General features: G+C 49.1%; 2 protein-coding genes and 1 long non-coding RNA gene across 3 annotated transcripts in view; 1 reads left to right on the top strand and 2 right to left on the bottom strand.

The window, feature by feature from the left end:
- The window catches only part of SLC16A14 (solute carrier family 16 member 14), a 27463-nt gene extending 24486 nt beyond the window's left edge, over positions 1-2977 (bottom strand). The window contains exon 1 of the mRNA XM_025890229.2: positions 2387-2977. The gene's annotated coding sequence lies outside the window, so the exon portion shown is untranslated. The remainder of the gene's footprint in view (positions 1-2386) is intronic.
- On the top strand, positions 1258-17656 carry LOC141370090 (uncharacterized). Its single transcript, XM_073877559.1, has 3 exons — positions 1258-1720; positions 11865-12074; positions 14113-17656. The coding sequence occupies exons 2-3, from the start codon at positions 12062-12064 to the stop codon at positions 14919-14921; spliced, it is 822 nt and encodes a 273-aa protein (XP_073733660.1). The 5' UTR covers positions 1258-1720; positions 11865-12061; the 3' UTR covers positions 14922-17656.
- The window catches only part of LOC112837782 (uncharacterized), a 31691-nt gene continuing 19097 nt past the window's right edge, over positions 5063-17656 (bottom strand). Inside the window, exon 3 of the long non-coding RNA XR_003211817.2 lies at positions 5063-9616. This is a non-coding gene — a long non-coding RNA (uncharacterized lncRNA). The remainder of the gene's footprint in view (positions 9617-17656) is intronic.

The raw sequence follows: 17656 nt of genomic DNA, 5'->3' as shown, positions 1-17656 counted from the left end.
AGGTGTCACTGAACTGCTCTCAACATTTGCATTTTATTTGTTCATAAGTAAATGACATCAAATAGCATTTAATTGCCAAGCTTTATCCAAGAGGCGCAAGGGTGCGCGTAACGTACAGTAGCCAATGCAGAGACTGGTGGAGGGTGAGGGTGGCTAAAACGAAGTTCTGTCGCGTCCTCAGGAGGTCCCTGAAGACACACCTGTTAATAGAGCCATCTGCATTTCAAACCTGAATCTCTCTATAAGCAATTCACGTTTTGACTAATCACAGTTAACTTACTGCCCAATCAGGTCAACTAAAACAAACAAAAGACAACAGAAAAATGAATTTCTACCCCTCCACCCCCAAGTTTGCTTTTAGCATTTACATAACCATAAGATACAAAATAACCATTTGAGTATTAAAATCCTAGTCTACACAGCATGAGCAGAGAGAGAGAGAGAGCGAGCACGCAAGTGAACCAGTGACGGTTCCGGACCATCCTGTCCCCAGGCTGTCTTTCTCCACCACATGGCCTTCAAGCTTTCTCACTTTCTCCACATCCTGACACAAATGTAGAATATTAACACGCATGGGGTACACTGAGGGTAGATGGAGGCACTGAGTGTGGGGCTTCCTCTAAGATCAATATGTAAGAGGGAACCCATTCGAGGCTGGCCTGCTGGAAGCTCAGCGTATAACATTAGGGCCTTGCACAGAAGAAGGTGAAGGAAAACGATGGGAAGTTTATGGGACCAACAGTCAACCTTCCATTTGCCCCAAATGTGGGTTCATAAATGGTGGAAGAACCACCATAAATGGAGGGAAATGAAGCAATCCCTGAAAGCTATGAGGTGGAGGCCAGCCACATATTTATGTGCTACCAGTTTGAGGCGAAAATAATTTAGAGCCAGCTGGAGTGTATCAGAGATTAAAACTAAATTAATATTCCACAGCTCTGTTCCCAGAGTAAGTTTTATAAACAAGTCATTCACTTTTAATTTGGCTACTATGATTATGTCGGCATGCGGTGAGTTCTTTATAAATGACAAGCAAAGGGGAAAGCGCCCGGTTAAAACTAAAATTACAACCTTCCCGAAAGGTGGACAGAGTAGGAAGGTCACTGGTTCTTCGTAAGACGCAGGGGAGTGGTGCGTCCGCCTCCAACTGGGCCGTGGGTTCTTTTCGCCCTCTAGACCTGGTGTGCAAGGCAATCTTGGGCCTTAGGGGGCGCACTTGAGCCCAACAGGCTGAAGAGGTTAGAGCCGCGATGGTTGGGGAGCTTAGGGAGTGCGGAGAGGCCAGCGCAGGGGAATCGGAAACTTCCCCTGGGTTCACGCTGTACCGGGGAGAACTAAACATACAAATGCCTTCTATGGGTCCGGGGCTGTGATGAGTGGCTTCTCCACACCTATCCTGTCCAGTTGGCATTAATGTCCCATTTCACAGACGAGGAAGCTGAGGCTATTGTCGAATGAGGACAGTGAAGCTTGGAGGTCAAACTAGCAGGGAGTGGAGCCAGGCCTGAGGGATTCCAAAGCCTACTTTATCCACCCTCCCCCCATCTCTCTCTCTCTCTCTCTCTCTCTCTCTCTCTCTCTCTCCACACACACACACACACACACACACACACGCCAGACAAGGCGAAAAGGAATCTTTCTAATTCTCAATAATAATCCTCACTCATCCTTGCTAATTAGCCTGAATCAACTTTCCCGCGGAAAGAAAACGACTTAATTGGTAAGCAGAATTCAGTTTCTTTAAAACCTCGCCAATGGCCTTGGCGGCCTCTGGCCGGGTAATGGCCGCCCCGCGTCCCTCGCCCCCGTTAGTTTCCCTTTCCTCCCCCCGGGAGGTGCGGGGGAACCAGCACCTGCATGCCCTGGGCTTGCGCGCGCCCCACTGCCGGGCTCCGCGTTCTGCCCGCTTCCCCGGCACCCCGAGAGCCCCATCCCGCGCACCCGCGTCTCCGGCGGACTCGAAACCCGCCAGCTCCGCGGGGAAGCGGGCCGAGCGCAGTCCCGGCCGCCTGCGCGGGGAGGCTTCCGCACCCCCGAACGTCCCCTAACCGCAGCCCCTGGTCTCCCCCTCTCCGCTCCGCCACTGCGTGGTTCGAGTTTCAAACTGGACTCGCGGAGGCGGGAGCGCGGCCCGGCCGGGGTGCCGCCGGGGGAGCGAGGCGCGCGTCCCCACGCTCCGCCCTGGCCCGAGGTTCCCCGCCCGCCCCGCGGTGGCCTCGCCCGCAGCTGGCGACCCCCGCGCCTCGGGGCGGCCCTGCCCGCCACCGCCCGGCAGCCTTCCCGGCCCTGCCTCCGGCCTGCGCCGCGCCTCGCCGAGGTCCCCGGAGAGCAGCGGCCACCCGCGGTCCAGGGTGCCTCCGGGGCCGCAGGGCCTCGGGAGACTCACCGCTCGCGCGCTGCGCGGGGCTTCGGCCTCACTCGGCTCCGGGCCCCGATCCCCGAACTTGCTGCTTGCCTCGGAGCCCCCTGAGCGGCTGGGCGTAGAGAGCTGTTGCAATGTCGCCCAGCATCCTGGATGGAGATGCCGGTGGCTGCGGCTCGGCTCTCCTGCCGCCTCTGTGCGCTCGGTGCGCGGCGCCCGGGCTCCTCTCCGCCGCTCGCTGCCAGGCCAGGTGAGCGTTTCGTGGAGCTTCGAGCTCCAGGCCTCAGTCCGTGTGGCTTTAAAAAGGGTACGTTTGGAGGTGCCCGAACCTAACCTGGGCTTTCTTCCAATTGGTGCAATTTCAAATCTCCACGCTCGTTCATTCCTATACCGGCTAATTCTGGTTTGGCAGGAAAAAATTGCAGTCATCCCACGTGCACACTCTTGTGGCCGGTTGAAGTTTATAGCTTTGGCTGAGGCTCGCTAATGCTCTGCACATTTATAACCGCAGGACGGGGTTTGAAACCTCGCCCCACATGCGCGTGAGAGAAGTAGCTTCCATTTCACTGAGCTAGCAGGGAAGAGAGGAACCAAACCCTCACCCAAGTCTGGGCCGCCAAATATGGCACCTTGTAGATGGAGGAGAAGGGCGGGGCCTGCAGTCTTCTTGGCCAAAGAGGACTGAGCATCCCTGATTCTTCGTCCCATTCTGGGTCCCACCTCTCATTGCTCTTTTTCCAGTCAGTATCTGCCCGTTGGCTCTTACACATTCAAGGGCACCGGGCACAAATTTCATTTCATGTGTGTGTACCCTGTTCCCAACAAAATTCTTTGCCCATGGAAACTTCTCAATATTTGTTAAGGCGGGAAGCCTGCTTCTCCCTCTCCCACTCCCCCTGCTTGTGTTCCCTCTCTCGCTGTCTCTCTGTCAAAAAATAAATAAAATCTTAAAAAAAAAATTGTTAAGGGAATGGGCATAAATGAAGCCAGTGCTATTTTACCTCACCCGAAGGCATTTATAGTAGTTTTCTATGGCTGTTGTAGTAAGTTACCACACATTTAGTGGCTGAAAACACAAATTTAGTATCTTCCAGTTCTGGAGGTCAGAGGTCTGAAATGGGTCTTACTGTGCCCAAGTCCAGGTGTTGGTGGGTTGTGTTCCCTCTGGCAGCTCCAGGGAAGAGCCACCAGGTTGAGAGGGTGCCTACGCTCCTTGGCTTGTGGCCACTGCTCCTGTCTTCACAGCTAAGAGCATTGCATCATTCTATGCCTTTCTCTTTGGCTCACATCACCCTCTGTCTCCCTCCTCCACTTTTAAGGGCCCTTGGGATTACATTGGTTTACCCATTGGTAATGGGATTATTGGATAATCAAAACGATCTCCCTGTTTTGAGGTCAGATGATTAATAATCTTAAAGCCACTTGCAACCTTAGTTCTTTTGCCATGTGACCTATTATATTCACAGGTTCCAGGGCTTAGGATGTGGACATCTCTGGGGAACCATTACGCTCTCTACCACAGATTGCCTTCTTCTTTCCTTGTTTCATTTTCTTTTTTGCAAGAAAGAATATTTACATGGATTTCACATGGCCATTTTTTATATTAGACCCTGATTGAAAAATAATTGAGAACATTGTGAGAAATTATGGCTAACTGAGGACATTTTGATGAGGCACTAGGCTTATGTGTTCCAGATGTTTTAATTTGCTGATCAGAACATGAGCAAATCGATGGTTAGTAGTCCCTTCTTGGCTGTCCTCAGATATCACTCACTTCAAGCAGGCTTTGACAGCAAGTCAAGATTGGGGCAGTGCCTCAAGCGCAGATAGCCCATCTTGTTTGAAAAGAGGTCTGTGAGATTTTTACATTTGTTTTTCCCCTCAGAAACCTTGTACGTTTATTGAGGTATAAGTGATGTAGTATGAACCATAAATATTTAAATGTGCATGTTTAAATTTGATGAGTTTTAGCATAAGTCAGGGGAACTGTCACCTCAATCAAATAACTCCAGAATTTTCATGGTACCCTTGGTAATCCATGCCTCACCCCATCCCAAATCCCCATGAAACCTCTCATCTGCTTTCTGAGAAGCTTCTACTCTGGACCATGTGTAATTCACATCTGGAAGGCCCAAAGGGGATTTTCTTTTCCTTCCCTTTCCAGCTTTATTGAAGTAAATTTGACAAATAAAACTGTATCTATTTAAAGTATACAATGCGATGACTTGATACACAAGTACATTGTGAAATGATTGCCACAATCAAGTTAATTCACAGACTCATCACCTCATACAGTTACCTTTTCCTTTGTGGTGAGAACACTTACGATCTACTCTTTTAGCAAACTTCAGGTATACAATCCAGTATTGTTAACCATAATTACCACACTGTACATTACAGCCTCAGAACATAATCATCTTATAACTGAAAGTTTGTGCCCTTTGACCAGCACCTCCTCACTTCTGCCATCCCCCAGTCCCTGGCAACCAAGCAACCATTCTATCCTGTGTTTCTGTACATTCAATCTTTTTTTTTTTTTTTTTAAAGAATCTACCTATGAGTGGGATCATACATTTGTCTTTCTCTGTCTGGCTTATTTCATTTAATATGACGTCTTCCGGGGGCGCCTGGGTGGCTCCGTTGGTTAGGTAACTGCCTTCGGCTCAGATCATGATCCCAGAGTCCCGGGATCGAGTTCCGCATCGGGCTCCCTGCTCAGCGGGGAGTCTGCTTCTCCCTCTCACCCTGCCCCCTCTTGTGCTCTCTCTCTCTCAAATAAATAAAATAAAATCTTAAAAAATAATGATGTCTTCCAGGTCGGTCTCTGTTGTCACAAATAGCAGGATGTCCTTCTTTTGTTATAGCTGAATAATATTCCATCTTCTTTATCCATTCATCCATCAACAGACACCTAGGTTGTTTCCATAGCCTGACTACGTGAATAACGTCACAGTGAACATGGACGTGAAGACACCTCTTCAAGACACTGATTTCATTTCCCATAGAAGGCTTTCTGGTAAATTATTCTCCTTCACAAGTGTCACTGCTCTTACCTGCCTAGGGGTCTCTTGCTGACACAGGTACCTGGAGAGCAGGCCCAGAGCAAAGGGCCTAACTGTGATCCAAGGGTTGGTACATCCAGTTAGAGGACTAGAAATCCACTCTAAATTAGAATGTAAAAGACAAACACTAAACTCTTCTCATGGATCTTCAGTAGAGAAACCTAATGCTATCTCTTGATTTTCAGGCAAATTACACACGGTTCCCATAGTAGTCTTACCTTTCATTGAATTATATCAGGTAATAACCTTGTCCCTTAAGAAAATGAAACATTTCAAGAGCTGCTTCTAGAAGCTGTTTCTCTTAGTGTTATTTATTCATTTATTATTATTTTTATCTCTTAGTTTTAGTCATGCATTCAACTGATTTCATAACTGGAGTTGGGGTGGAACTAAGAATTTGGACAATCTGTGCCTTAATTTTGGGGGTTTAACGGTGTGGATTAGGCATAGATTGGGATAAAATCAGCTTTTGAGGAAGCTGCTAGCACAGAATATTGAAAGGTTTTTTTTTTAAGATTTATTTATTTATTTGAGAGAGAGAGAGAGAGAGGAGAGAGACTGTGAATGGGGGGAGGGGCAGAGGGAGCTACTCTTCAAGCCGACTCCCTGCTGAGCATGGAGCCCAGCTTGGGGTCAGTCTCACCACCCATGGGACCATGACCTGAGCCAAAACCAAGTGGCAGCTGCTTAACTGACTGAACCACCCAGGCATCTCAGATACTGAAGGTTTTTGAGGAATACCTTAATGTGTTGCCTCGACTACCTCATTTGAGCAGAACCTCTAGGAAGTGAGTCCGGACCTGAAGATGACTCAAAAACTCCATCGTTGTCCCACGGACGCTGTTCTGTCTGTCCCTCAGTGTAGAAGGCAGGCCCCGCCAACACCCCTCCATGTTTACTGCAAAGACACTGTGACGGTCAATTCTGTGTCAACCTGACCAATAAGTGTCGGTGAGGATGTGGAGAAATGAGAAGCCTCGTGTCCCACTGGCGGGCATGCAAAAGAGCACAGTTGCTGTGGAAAAGTTTGTGGCCCCTCAAAAGATGCAACAAGGAACTACCAAATAACCCTGCAATTCCACTCCTCCGGGTATACCCCTGAGTAAGGAGAACATGAGTCCACACACTAACTTGGCCATGAATGTTCACAGCAACATTATTCATAATAGTCAACAGTGGAAACAACGCAGATGGCGATCACCTGATGAATGGCCGCATGGAATGGGGTCGATCTGTAAGATGGAATGTGGTTCAGTGACAGGAAGAAATGAAGTCCTGGTACATGCTACAACACAGATGAGTCTTGAAAACATTATGTTAAGTAAAAGAGTTTGGTCACAAAACGTCACATATTGTATGATTGCACTTAGAGGGGACCTCCTGAGTAGGCACAGCTGTAGAGACAGAAAGTGGATTAGTGGTTGCCTAGGGCTGGGGATGTTGGGGAGGCAGGAGAGAGTATCTGCTAATGGGTACAGGGATCCTTGAGGGTCATGAAGACGTTCTAAAAGTGATTTCGGTGATGGTTGTGCAAGATTGTGTATAAACTGGAAACCACTGAATGGCAAAAACACAACAAAACCCAAAAACAATAAAAAAAAAAATCCCCCCTCCCAAAATTGACTAGAGTGGACCACATATAAACCAGTGTTGGGGAAGGTCATGGAAAAGATGGGACCGTTAGTTGCCCTGAGAGCTGGACCTGGGCACTTGGAGGCTCTTCACCCCTGCCCCTGTCTTTCCCATTCCCAGAAGCTGTTCCAAGGACAGATCCTGGAGATGGTGATGCCGTGTTAAGAACACCTGCATGGTGTATATGACTGACCCTAGTTAAGGCCTCTATCTAAACTTTTAAGATGCGGTGGATGGTGTGGGGATCCACTCACCATGCTGGTGCCCAAGACAAGCCTCCTCTCTAAGTTCCCTTGCTTATTAAAGCTGCCACCTCCCAACCTGCAGTGGCTTGCCTCTTTGTTTGGTCTCTCTCTGGCCTCCATGCTTTTAGGGGCCAGTTTCAGATTACAGAAAAGCTCTCAGGAGGTTGACTGACCCATAAGCTGTGCTGAGAATGGGTTATGATCTAAGCGTGATGGTGAATCCACTTCTATGTACCTGCAGTCCAAGATACAATTAATTACACAACTCTGTTCTTTCATTTAAATACCTTCCTGGGGCGCCTGGGTGGCTCAGTCATTAAGCATCTGCCTTCGGCTCCAGTCATGATCCCAGGGTCCCGGGATCGAGCCCCGCATCGGGCTCCCTGCTCCGCGAGAGGCCTGCTTCTCCCTTTCCCACTCCCCCTGCTTGTGTTCCCTCTCTCGCTGTGTCTCTCTCTGTCAAATAAATAAATAAAATCTTAAAAAAAAAAAATTCCTTCCTTAGTCTCATCTTAAGCAATAATATCCATAAAATCATGGTCACGATGTACTACTTACATACTTGTCTAACGCATACCAATAGAAAAGCCTAATTATTTTAGAGTTCATCAGCCTGTGTCCTGCTTTGTGGTTCCTGCACCAGCCCCTTTCTCTCACTGCCTGCACACAGCTGTCTGACACACGAGCTGTGACAGAGCCCCAGTGTTTGCCCACAGGTCTGGTTTGTGAGTGAGAGGCCATTTGCTTTTCCTAAGGGGTGTTAGAAGCAACGACATGAAGAGAAATCCCAAGCATTCAGGCTGGAATTTTCTTCCTGGTGTAGGACCTCCTCAGACTTCATCTCAAAGCACCAACAAAACTTTTCCTGCCCCAGGTGGTTGCAAGCTTACATTTTCTATGGATTCAAATTCAAGGACAGATCAAGGGTAAAATACAGCAAAGTCAGCAACATGTTTGCATCTTTACCTTAGTCTTCCAAGTGTCTTACCTTTTCCTTTCTGATAGAAATAATCAATATCCTCATGGAGTAGCATGTGACTTCATAAGAGTAGAAGTTCTAAAAATGCCAGTGCTGTCACTAACTTGGAAATTAAAAATTTCCTCATGCATGTGTCTTAAAAGAAGTAATGCTCATTTCGTGGCCATTGTATGATAATTTTGTTGGTTAATATTAAACATGATTTTTAAGGACTTTAAGGAAATCAGTGATGATAGTAAGCAAATCATTAAATATTTTTCTTGCAGCTATAGGTGTTTCTTCTTTTATTCAATACCCATTTCCCCAAGAAGTTGCTTGTAGATCAAATGTTATTTTAAATGCTCTCAGTGTATTCACTAATGGAAATGCCTAATCAATCCTTCTGAGGCTAGAAGAATACCCACATGCCAATATATTTATACACCAACTTCATATACAACCAAACCTTCATATAGGTTTAGATTTAAATTTTATCACACCCTCTAAAGCACAGTACACTTGTAACTTACACTATTTTTAAAATATTTTGAGTGTCCAGAAATGGATTGTCGACATGAGAACATTCATGCTCTATGTTCAAAAGTCAACTCCACATCATATTCTTTGAGAAGGTCACTAATGAAGAAGATGAAGTCTGGGTGGCGGGGGGAAAAGACTAAGTCTGGGACTCCATGAACCGGTTTGAGAAAGATCCAGCGTTTTCTCTGCTCAGTCATGACCTCAGTCTTTATTTGCAGAAGCAAATGTTTCTGATGAATCCAGTTGAAGAGATGAGATGTGGATGCTGTGAACATAAGAGGCAAGGAGTTTGGATGGGGCCCCTTGAGCCATTCTCTTCTTGTGGGACAAGTGTGCTCTCCAGGAAAATGAATGCAAGCTATTGTAGGACAATGTATAGTTTAAGGGAGAATCAGTAGACAGGCTCTTTTACTTTACGTAGGGGGTGGGTGGTTCTCTTTTCTATGACTCTGTTTTCTATGATCACTTTTGGTGGAATTCTTATGCTTCTACCCTGTACCTTCTAGTTGGACAGACACCTAGGAAACCGATTAGCAAGAGGTCACAGTGGGCTGCAGCTCTTCAGCCCGTGGTGGCGGTGTTCTTGGGCCTCTTTGTTCTACCCTGCTCTTGGGCCTTCCTCCACTCTGTTTTCTGCCTGACTCTTGCTCATGTTGACTTGACCTTGTGTCTGCGGTTTCCAGTTTTCCTCTTTGTCTTGATGGCAAGTTGGACGCCCAGTGCTCTTTCTGGGACACCAGTGGCTCTTCCAGCCCCAGACGGTTTCTGTAACCTTCCTCACCAGGCAGGTTCCCCAGCCGGGCCTACGTAGGTTCCTCTGCAAGAGAAGATCAGTTGATTTCAATATATTGTGAAGGCCAAAGGCCAGCATTAAGAAACTCCTAGGACGATGTAAACCAGTGATTATGAAAACCAAAGAGCTGTCCTCTTCCTGGATGCAAAGCAGCAGAGAATGTGTGGCAGAAGCCAAGAGCACACAGTGCTTAGGTATTTAGGTTGTGAGGTCAGTCAGGCCTGAGCTGGACTCCAGTCCTCTCCTCTGTGTTTATGTAGCCTGGGCATTAGCCCTGGAGTAGATGTGATGGCAGGACAACATCAAAGGGTTATTGTGAGGGTTAAGTAGGATAATGCACGCAACGCACATGCCTGGCATGTAAGCAGGGGACTTCTTTCTCACGTACTGAAAATGGTGTCATCTCAACCCATTCTAGTTCAGAGAAAAGATGGCCTGATAGCAGCCCTTTTGAGAGGCAGCACAAATTAGTGGTTAGGAGTATAAACCATGGAGCCTCATCACCTGGATTCAAATCTCAATGTTCACTACTTTTTTTCTCCTCTTAATGAGGTTACTTACCTTCTTGACATCTCGGCATTAACTTCCCTGTACTCTTCAAGAAGGTGTGTGTCAGGGCAACTGGGTGGCTCAGTCGGGTAAGAGTCTGACTTCAGCCCAGGTCATGATCTCCGGGTCCTGGGATCGAGCCTCGCATCGAGGCTCCCTGCTCAGTGCAGAGTCTGCTTCTCCCTCTGCCCCTCCCCCCCCGCTCATGTGTGCTCTCTCTCTTCGCTCACTCTCGAATAAATAAATAAAATCTTAATAAAAAAGGCAAGGGTCATGAAAGACAGACAAAGATCCAGGAACATTCCAGATTAAAAGAGAAGAGAGAGACGTGACATGTAATGCAATGTGGGATCCCAGGTTGTTTTTACCAGTCGTAGTGCTAAATCTGATTCAGTTCCGGAGATTAGGTAACAGTGTTATAACTTTGTTAAATTTTTAATTTTGGAAATTGTGCTTTGCTTACGTGAGAGGATGTCCTTGTTTTTAGGAAATGCTCACTGAAGTATTTAGGAGTAAAGAAGAATTTTTAAAGTATGTAAAGTCCTTAGAACAATGCCTGGCACTTAGCAGGACATGAGTGATCCCTGTTATTTGCTAACTGAATTTTTTCCGGTGCCAAATTCCATTTCGTATCAAACAGTGCTATTGTGGCCTTCATTAACAATGTTGCAGGAAACTGGCTAATCTCACTGCTTTTTCTTTTCCTGTTTCTCTGCCTTTGGGTTTTGGATTTTAGGCAGTCCCAGAAAATTCAGAAAAGCTACAAGGAGTTTCCTTTGCAGACTTAACATCTCTCCATTCTTGTTGCCCTCTGTATGGAAATTGGCTTAGGAATGGACTCATGACCCAAACCAAGCTAATCACCCCAATCCCAGAACTTTGGCTTAACTATTGGAAAAGAGGCATTCTCTGTTGGCCTCACTAAGGTTGTGAAACCCAAGCTTCAAACTGCTGGGGGGAGCTTTTGCTACCACATCGGACATGGGGGTGGTGCACAATCTAAGATTAGAGAGAACAGAACCATTAGTTGGAAACACAAAGAAATGATGCCCTCATTTGAGCATCTGGGCCCAGCCATGCTTTCCAGAATCTGTGCTTTTTGTTACATGGACCAATGTGTGCGCTTGAGTCAGTTTGGGTTAAGATCCATCCCTTGCAAGGATGAGGATCCTGAATGACATGGGGCCTGGGTGCCTTGTATTTCTGTTGATTCCGTGGCTCCCATGTGATTGATTCTGGATGGCGGGCCCCAGTGCCCTGTGTAACTAGCACTTGGAATGCTTGCATGGGTGACACTTCTTGCCACTGGGTGGGTCGGAGGTCCTACTCTGTTCCTACTGGCCTTGTGGAGAATCCTCTGGTTCACTGCTCTTGTCCTGATAAGGAAAATCTGTGTTCTAAGATGGCCAACCGAGCCGGTGGGAGAGTCCCAGTCCTTGCCCCGGGACTCTTCTGGGTTCTTGTCCCCACTCTGCTTCCCACTCACACCGATTGGGTTCTTCTCCCTGCCCTGCTTCGCGCATGTGCCAAAAGTGCCAAGTATGCAGAAGTAGAAGTGTATAAATTACCCCCTTTGTTTGTGCTTGGGGCTCAGACCTTTGGAGACTCCTCTGAGCCTGCTGGCGTTAAATAAACCTCTTATCCTCCAAGATCTCCGAGCGCTGCTTGGTTCTTCCATCGGGCCATCTAGTCCAGGTTCCCTAACATTTGGTTCCCTGACCAGGAAACACAACCGCGCTGGCCCATTGTTGCCCCCGGTTTGGGGGCAACGGCAGGGTGGTGACAGAACGAGGGATTGTAACAGAGAAGGCGCGCCCTGGCTCATTTTCAGCAATCTCCGACCCCGGTCGCCTCGGGCTGGCCCCGCTCCGCTGTTCCCACCGGACTTGAGGAGACTTGGCAGGTGAGGACCTGGTCCCGATGTCGGATTCCGGTAAGGCCTGGGGCCCCAGGACCCAGACAGGCCCACCCCCACTGGGGTGGAAGGGGAGCCTGATCACCTCCCAGAGACCTCTTAGAGGTCTCACAGGTAGGGATTCCCAGGGAGGGAATGTAATAACTTCTGGATTGTGAATGTGTGAATGAATGCACTGTCCGACTTGGCTTACTCAAGCGGACTGATTCTGTGACTCCGCAGCGGGCACCCTTAAGTCCCCAGAAGCCTGTGGAGTCTGAGTGGGCCCATCTGCGGTTCCATGGTGAACGGCATACGGTCTATGGCGGCATCGGAATAGTTTCTGACTATAAGTCACAATGCTGAGACCGCTAAGGCTAAGCCTCACCTAAGCTTCTTCAGGACACGGCCGGACGGGCATCTGATTGGTCTCCTCATCTCAGGAGGCACGGCCCCCCCTTCCTCAGGACTCTGTGCCACCACACACGGGGACATCATGCGGTCAGGACAGAGTAAACCTACGGTTCTAGAGACCATGATCAAAAATTTCAAGAAGGTCTGGCCAAATTGCCTAAGCCCGGTCGTGTGTGAAATGCTTCAGAACACTTGATGGAGACAAAGCGGAGCAACCAAAATTGAGATCATGAGACAGGCCTGGGGGTCTGGAATTTGCAGAGGTCGGAGGACCTGGGAGTCAAGTTGGCCTTCTCTAACAAGGCAAGATCTCCAGCTGTTTAGGTTCTTTAGCTTCACAGAGCACCTTTCCCTGTCATCTCTGGGTGGTGGGAGGTTGGGGCGAGCATCCCCCAGGGATGGGACAGGTTTTAGGTAGGGAGAGGCAAGGGACACTGGCTCTTCTGGAGAGGACTGGGGCAAGGAAGTCAGGGGGAGGAACCGTACTAAAATGAAAACAGAGAAGAGGTCAGATCAAAAGCCAAGCCACTATACTGTTCAAAGGCAGATTCCAGTTGTCTGTCTGGGGTAGGGCTGACATTGGCGATTTAAACAAGACACTCCAGGCCATACAGATCCTGCTGGTCCACTGGCTGCCCTCTGAACAGCAAAGCTTAGACATTGTTTCCAAACCTCCTTTGTAAGAGTCACCTGGGAGGACCTTGTTAAAAAGGCAACTATTTGGGGGATGGGGTAGCCAGGTGATGGGTATTAGGGAGGGCACGTGTTGTGATGAGCACTGGGTGTAATACTATCCCTCCTATGCAAACCCACTGAATCAAAATGGGTGGGATGGGGGTACTATCCCAGAAGCTGTGTGTTTGAAAAAGCAACCCCCGGGATGGGGGGAATATCCCAGAAGCTGTGTGTTATCCCAGAAGCTGTGTGTTTAAAAATCAACCCCCAGGGGCACCTAAGTGGCTCAGAAAAGAAACAAAACCTGTCAGACTCGGGATACCGAGCCTCATGGAAGAAGGCACAAATCTGCCAACAACAGGTCCGATACCTTGGTTTCCTCCTCGCCCAAGGGAAGAGAGAACTAGGGCTGGAGAGGAAAGGGGTCATCATCTCCCTGGGGGAGAATTCCTGGGGGCCCCCAGGAATTCTCGTAGGCCCCCTTTTTGTCTGGGGCGGGCTGTGGCAGGGAGATGATGACCCTTTTCCTTACCGGAATCCACACGCAGGATTCTGCCGCATCTGTATCCCTGGGTTCTCGGCAATAGCAAGACCCCTTTATGATCTCTTAGGAAGACCAGATCGAGAACCCCCTGCCTGGACTGAAAAGGAAAAAATAGCACTCGGGGTACTCACCCAGACTGTTGGATTCTGGCAACGGCCAGTGGCTTACCTGTCAAAGAAGCTGGGTCCCGTGGCAGCCAGATGGCCACTGTGCCTCAGGGCGCTGGCAGTCACAATCCTACTCATCAAGGAGGCAGACAAACCTACCCTGGGGCAAGAACTTAATGTCAAGGTCCCTCATGCAGCTGTGTTCCTCCTGAACACATAGGGACACCGTTTTCTTCCCCACTCTCGGCTAGCGCAATACCAAGGGCGCCTCTGCAAAAACCTGCAGGTCACCCTTGAAACAGTAAGGACATTAAACCAGCAACCTTTCTCCCCACAGAAGAGGGGGAATCAGACCATGACTGCTCCGAGGTGACTGATGAAATCTACACGAGCCATCCAGATCTGCGGGATCAAACCATAAAGAATCCAGAGCTCACGCTGTTCAGCAATGACAGCAGTTACCTACAAGAGGGTGCCTGGAAAGAGGGTTATGCAGTAACCACAACCACTGAAGTCCTAGAAGCTAAGGCATTACCAGCTGGATGGTCAGCTCAACGGGCTGAATTATATGCCTTAGTCCGACCCCTCACCCTCAGTGAGGGCAAGCGAGTCAACATCTATACTGACTCCCGGTACGCCTTTGCTACTGTACGTATACATGGAGCCATCTACAAGGAAAGGGGCCTCCTAGCCGCAGCAGGAAAATCTATCAAGAACAAGGAGGAGATACTGAGTCTCCTTGAAGCCATCTGGTTTCCAAAGGAAGTAGCAATCCTGCACTGTAAGGGACACCAGAAAGGAGTTGACCCCATAGTGTGGGGAAATTGTCTGGCAGATAAGGCAGCCAAGACTGCAGCCAGTGAGGACACAGACAGAGCCCCTTCCCTCACCATGTCTCTGACACTCCCGGAAGAAGTCCCTCCTCCCAGTTACACTAAAAAGGAAAAGGAATGGGCCATGGCTGAGGGAGCCACCCTGACTGAAAAGGGTTGGTGGGTGATGCCAGATGGGTACATCTTTGTTCCAACAGCAACTGGAGGGCAACTAGTCAAGGAACACCACCCACTCACTCATCTGGGAAAAACTGCATTAGAGGCCCTTCTCAAGAAGCACTACTACATCAGTCAGCTGCCGGTACTATGCTGAGCAATGAGTGAACGATGTATATAACATGTGCTAAAAACAATGCTCGGTCTGCACCACAGTCCCTGCCGGGTGTCCAGAGGATGGGAGCAACCCCCTTCGAAGATCTAGAGGTAGACTTCACAGATGTGCAGCCGAGCAGGGGGTTCAAATATCTCCTAGTAATAGTATGCACATACTCTGGGTGGGTCAAAGCCCTCCCGAGCAGGACGGAGCAAAGCTGGGAAGTAGCTAAAGTCCTCTTGCAGGAGATGGTGCCCTGTTTCGGCCTGCCATTAAAAATCCATAGTGACAATGGACCTGCATTTGTGGCAGACATTGTACAGATCTCGAACAAATCTCTCAACTTCACCTGGAGACTCCACACTACTCACCAGCCCCAAAGTTCAGGGAAAAGGGTTTTCGAGAGACTATGGAGTCAGGATGAACCCCGGCAAGTTGAGAACCCTATGTGAATTGGAATGGCCCACCTTTGATGTCAGGTGGCCTTCAGAAGGGACATTGGATGTCCCAATGATGGTGAGTTGTAACAGGAGAACCAGTGACAAGTCTCACGTGTACATAACACCCCATCCTACTCTGAGAAACCACAGGCCACGGTAGACCTCATAGAATCCCTCTTCCAGACTCATTGGCAAACCTGGGAAGACTGCCAACAGTTACTCCTCACCCTGTTTAACACAGAGGAAAGGAGGAGAATAATGAAAGATGCATGGCAGTACCTGGAAGAACACGCACCAGCGGGAGTCTTCAACCCTGCTGCCTGGGCTAATATAGCCGCACCCGAAGAGCGCCCAGCATGGGACTTCACCACAACTGAGGGACAGGCCCACATCTGGGGAATCCGGGTAGGAGCTGAGAAACCCATGAACACAGGATATACACTCCAGTTGACCCCGAGGCACAGGAAAGCCAACGGATGGTAAACACCTCCTTTGTGGCTCAGGCCACCCCAAACATCAGAAAAAAACTTCAGAAACTAGAGCGTTTTGCTGGGATGAAATCACCTAACTAATAGAGATTGTCAATAAGGTCTACATGAACAGGGAGGTCGCAGCCGAACGGGAAGCCGACAAAAAGATGAAAAAGAAAGTCAGCCTCTTTGCCGCCGCCCTGAAAGAAAAGGACAACACAAAGACGGGGAGACCCCAACCACCGAAAGGAGGGAAGCCCAGAACCCCCTTGGCAAGGGATCAATGTGCCTATTGTAGAGAGAAAGGGCACTGGAAAAATGAATGCCCAGCCGCTATGAGGAAGAACCCCGAGAGGAGGACCTCATAGGCCTTTTGGGAATGGACTCAGACTGAGGGGGACCAGGCTCTTTCCTCCTTGGCCCCCATGAGCCCACAGTCAGAATGAAGGTGGGGGGCCAACCAGTGAATTTTATGGTTGATACTGGGGCCAAGCACTCTGTTGTCACCTCCCCAGGGGCCCCTCTCAGCAAAAGGACTGCGACCATCCTTGGGGTCACCAGGACGTGGGTGATACAACAGCCCTTTTGCCAGGCTCGCCAGTGCGAACTCGGGGGCCACAGGGTCCGACGTGAATTCCTTTATCTGCCTGATTGCCTCATCCCTCTCCTGGGCCGAGACGTACTCTCTAAGTTTAAGGGCCCAGATAACCTTTGAGCCCACTGGACACACTAGGCTCCGATCGAACCAAGGCAAGAGGAGACGGGGTCTCTGAACAGTAGAGTGAGTGAATTGCACCCTCAAGGGAACCTTAGCAAAGTTTTGTCAGGAGACTAACTTTCATGGCCAGATCTGCTACCCCTAGCTCTCCTGCGTGCTCGCTGCACGCCCGGGACATCAGGTTTCTAATTAACATATGGACAGCTTCCCCAGTGCTTGGGAAACTTTCCAGGAAACTTGCACCAGGTTGGAGATAAAGGGATAAAGGAGCAGCTTCAGGCCCTGGGGGCCACCCTATAAAAGTACACCTTTGAGAGGGCCCCAATCTCCTTAGGGTCTCAGGTACACTTCTTCCAGACAGGGGACTCAGTTTGGGTCAAAGATTGGAAGAAAGAAGAAAGCTCATCATTTGGACGAGGAGCTGTGCCAGTGGAGCGTCCAGCCAGACTTCACGAACCCGCTCCAGCTTCACCTTCGACGAGACCCAACTGACTGATGGACATCTGCTCACCGTGGTCCCTGGCTCTCATCGGCGTGATTTCTCTCATCTTGGGAGTCGGACTCTGCACTGTTGCCCCTCCTGACTGGACTTTCCCCCAGAGGCTTCTACCTAAGGTCATAGATCCCACTTTTACTGGCCCTCTGCTGTCTACTCCTGAGCGCATTTCACCACGGTTTTCCTGGCCCCAATCAGTCCTGGTCTTCTGCTACCTGGTGTGCTGTTAAGTTTATGATTAAGTCTGTGTTCGCCCCAAGCCTTGCTGTCAACCTTCAGAGTCAAACACAATGATGCCCTCTAAACTAGGTGTTTAAAGGGGCATCAAAGGGGGGAATGATAAGGAAAATCTGTGTCCTAGGATGGCTGACCAAGCCAGCAAGAGAGTCCCAGTCCTTGCCCCGGGGCTCTTCCGGGTTCTTCTCCCTGCTCTGCTTCCCACGCACCAATCCGGGTTCTTCTCCCTGCCCCGCTTCACGCACGTGCCAAAAGTGCCAAGTATGTGGAAGTAGAAATATATAAATTGCCCCCTTTGTTTGTGTGGGGCTTAGACCTTTGGAGACCACTCTCCTCTGAGCCCGCCGGCATTAAATAAGCCTCCTATCCTCCAA

This window comes from Callorhinus ursinus, unplaced genomic scaffold (genome assembly GCF_003265705.2).
Source record: "Callorhinus ursinus isolate GAN/ISIS: 27379988/994484 unplaced genomic scaffold, GSC_fseal_2.0 scaffold2, whole genome shotgun sequence".
Classification (NCBI taxonomy): domain Eukaryota; kingdom Metazoa; phylum Chordata; class Mammalia; order Carnivora; family Otariidae; genus Callorhinus; species Callorhinus ursinus.
This window is presented reverse-complemented; position numbering and strand designations above follow the sequence as displayed.